The sequence below is a fragment of the Triticum urartu genome, chromosome 5, assembly GCF_003073215.2.
Source record: "Triticum urartu cultivar G1812 chromosome 5, Tu2.1, whole genome shotgun sequence".
Lineage (NCBI taxonomy): Eukaryota > Viridiplantae > Streptophyta > Magnoliopsida > Poales > Poaceae > Triticum > Triticum urartu.
Window position 1 is genome coordinate 239,365,339 of NC_053026.1, and position 4,020 is coordinate 239,369,358.

Genomic DNA, 4,020 nt, shown 5'->3' on the forward strand with positions numbered 1-4,020 from the left:
CCAAAGTAACAATTCATTCACAAGTGCTGGGAGGTGACAAATAGCGTGACCATATATATATATGACAACACTATTCTAATTCTAGGATTAGAATAGTTATTTGGATCACGATGACCCTATAAGGGCACACGCAGGACCTCCCGAACTTCCTAACCAGTGAAAAGAAAAAGAAAAAAGATCTCCTCCACCTCCCCCACTTCTGTGGATCCACCCGCCTCCCTCTCCCCACGTGCCCCTCCCAACCCACCCCCCACCGTGCCCGGCCCCATCCACGCCGCCGCGTGCCCCTCCCTCCTCCCAACGGCCGACGAGCCTCCCCCAAGCCGGGACAAGGCTGACTCCCACTCCCCGGATCCCCCCGCCGTCGCGCCGCCTCCCTAGATTCTTCCCCTGCCGCGATCCCTCTTCGGAACCCCCACACGCCTCATCGGACCCTGCATCCTCGGTCACCTCCCCTCCTCCCCAACGGTCGGCGCACGACCCCACCTCCGCTAGGGCCGACGAGCCACCTCCCAGCACCACCCTCGGATCCAACGGTCGCATGCTGTCGATGGGCCATGGAACCCCGTGCGCCACCGCAGGGTCCTGGATCCCGAGCGCCATCGCTGGTCCCTGGATCCCACGCGCTGCTGACGCCTGCCCAAGCGCGCTGCCGAGCCGCCTTGACCATCCTGCTTCGTCCCGGCTTTGCCCGGCTCCCGGTGACGCGCCCAACACTTGCTCCCAGCCCCGCCATCCACCGGTGACGCGCACCGCCGTGCACGCATCCTCCAGCTCCACCCTGCCATTGCAGTCCAACGTCTCCGATTGCATTCGTTCGCTAGTGAAGTGTGAGGTAAGCGGGATCCCAACCTTTCGCTCAACTTGTCGCAGCCGTAACTCCCCTGCCCTATGATGCCACAGACGGCCTCCTCCGGCGACGCCACCTCCTACCCTCACATCGCGCTGGGCATCCACCTTCCCCTGCATCAGGGCCATTTGTGCTGGTGTGGTGCGTGTGAGACGCCGACCGCTGAAGCTGTTCAAATTTCAGGTAGTTGTCCTGCTGAGACGTTCAAGCATTACCGTATAACAAGTTCAGTTATGGCGTTAGGTGCGGATTCAGATGCACTCACGTTGCTGGCCTGGGTTTGTAAAACAGTAAAAGTCCAAGTGTGACTGTATAAGTTGTTGCATAGCATATCCCTCCATTAGGTGCGTTTCTGCTATAAAGTGCAGGGAGTAGCTGAGTTACCTGAAACATTCATGGACATATACGTACAAACAAACTTATCCATCAAACTTATTCATGAACCCTTTGCACTCTCTTATAGTGTACATCTGCATGGTATTTCAGTGTTCGCTGTTTCAGAATCATCGCTCCCATCAGTTAGCTGCTGATCTATGGAGTCTGAAGCGTGTGTTCCCAAGGTTCAGACGACAGCACACTTAAAAATGCTGGTGAAAAATCTCTGAACATTTACAGTGCAATCATGGAAAAAACTTGAAACTTTATCACTTAACCACTGCCGATATCTCTTATAGCTTTTTGTTATGCATTCTTCGCCGAGTGCTACCACTGAACATATGTATAGGAGATCCATGCTACGGTACAGATTTGTGAAATTACTTTGTACTCATTAGTAGTACTTCATCGTGGGTAATAGACACATGACTTCATGTATCCTCAACATCAACTAGGCGTTCTTCTCTTGAATTTTTCCCGTTACTAACGAATAAACCATGAAGTTCAGTTCGAAATAACCAAGAAGTTGTACAATGTTTATTATGAAACTAAGATGTTTTTCCGATACAAATGAATAACACCAAGAAGTCCAAACTGAAAAACCAAGAAGTTCAATTTTAAAAAATAGAATAGTTCAATGTATATAAAGATTTCCCCTCGACACTAGAGATAAAAACCAACAAGTTCAATTTTTAAAAATGGAGCAGTTCAATGGATATAAAAAAACTCAGGTTTTCTCCTTACTAATAAATAAAACCAAGAAGTTCAATCTCCCTAGATTCTGCCACCTGTGCATGGCCCTGCTCCGCCCTGAGCTAGCAATCCTCCGGCCGGACGCCGCCGTGCGAACCCATCCTTGGCCTCTCTCCCCTACTTCAACCGTGGCGCCGGTCTCCCCCACTGCTTCAACCGCAACGACCGACTCCCCCTTCTTCAACGGCGACGCCGGCCCTCCCTCCACGAGCGCCGCCGGCAACCACCTGCACCATCCATCGTCGCCTGGTTCCTCCACGAGACGGCTCGTCAGAGTGACACTCCACGTGTTCCTGCCTACCCTCCTATCCGACCACTGGCGCGCCGTCAGCTGGACTTCACCCCTCCCCATCTTTTCTCTATCAGTTTTTTCTTGAAGAATTCACCTCCGATCAGTGCTCTCTTTGTGGTGACCGATGAAAGTAGAAATTTCATTATACATAGAAGACAAAAAAGTTTCAGAAATATCAATGATAGAAGTTCACGTATATGAAGGTTGATGCTTCGCGTGTTGTGTGTATATACGGGAGCACACAAAAATAATACTGTGCCATTATTCAGTAGCAGTGCAGCAAGAAAACCTACAGCAGTTCTATTAGTATAATTCCATCAGGAAAAAAAAATCAAGTTATGCTACTTGATGTTGACAACAACAAAACATGCTTTTTTGCGCCAAAATTATGCAAAAATTACAGTGGAATATTGTGCTCTCAAAAAGTGTTAGTGGTGTCCATAAGAACTTATCTTTTTTCTGTTTCCCTTTCCTTTTTATATATATAAGAGTGCATAAAACTTGAGCCGATCGAGGACATATCGTCGAGTAGTTCATGTATAAATGGACTTGTTAACTCTGAAAGTTCAAAATTAATAAAATGGAGAGGTCAAAGAAAATCACAAAAAAAGTCCAAACAATTCCAATGGATTTCGATGGATCTTTCTAGTTTATAAAAAAACTAGAAGTTCAAATTGAAATAGATGAGCAGTTCAATGTTTATTACAAAGCTAGATTTTTTTCCATTACTAAAAGAAATAAAACAAAGAATTTCAAATTTTAAAAATGGAGCAGATTGATATTATATTTGAAAACTTAGATTTTTCTGGTTACTAAAGAAAAAAAACTAATAAGTTCAATTCAAAATAACAAAGAAGTTCAATTGGAAAAGGCATAATAGTTTGTTATTTATTTAAATCTCAGTTTTTTCAATTACTAAAGAATAAAACCACTAAGGTCAATTGAAAATAACGAAGAAGTTCGATGTTTCTAAGAAAACTCCAATTTTCACATTTCTAAAACATACACAAAAAAGTTTAAATAAAAAGTTAGAGAGGTTTGATGTCTATAAAAAACTCAGACATTTTCCATTACTACAGCGAAATAGAGAGAAGTTCAAAATGATAATAGCCAGAAGTTCATGTACTGGATGGTGTGCGTTTCGTATGAAAAAAAGAATAAAGAGGAAAATTCCAATTTTTTCCTAGAAGTTCAAGTGGTCGGCCCAAGAAAGTTCAAAAATTCTCGAGAGAGAGGTTGAACAAAAATACGTAACAAAAGTTTAAGGTGAAAATAGCGGGACATTCAACTACTACACGGAATGCGTTTCAGATAAGAATATAAGAATAGAAAACAAAAATCTTAAAAAGGTTTGTTGCAAGAAGTTCACGTGATCCTACTAGCATAGTTCAAAATTCATGTCCAAGAAGTCCGTCGTTCATTTACATGTTGAAAAAGGCAAAAAACAATGTTGTTTTGCCATTTTAAAAACAGCTCACAAATGGCAATGAATTTCTAACACATGTTTACATGAAAAACTTGCTGCTATTCATAAGCTTTCCACCGGGTATATTATGTGCCATATTTCGATGAACATTTAAAAATTTCATGTATACCGTTTAAAACACTTTTTATGTATTCAAAAAATTCTTATCTGTTGAAAGAAGTTTATAATGAAAACAATGAGAAGTTCAAGTACTGCAAGGAATGCATTTCAGGTGAGAAATAATAAGTATAGAAAAATAAAATCTTGAAAGGTTTGTTGAAAGAA

General features: G+C 43.2%; 1 protein-coding gene across 1 annotated transcript; it reads left to right on the forward strand.

The window, feature by feature from the left end:
• The first annotated feature begins 248 nt into the window (after window positions 1-248).
• Window positions 249-1,289, forward strand: LOC125555848. The gene is made up of 2 exons (XM_048718674.1): window positions 249-835; window positions 904-1,289. The coding sequence occupies exons 1-2, from the start codon at window positions 542-544 to the stop codon at window positions 1,156-1,158; spliced, it is 549 nt and encodes a 182-aa protein (XP_048574631.1). The 5' UTR covers window positions 249-541; the 3' UTR covers window positions 1,159-1,289.
• Window positions 1,290-4,020: the final 2,731 nt, after the last annotated feature.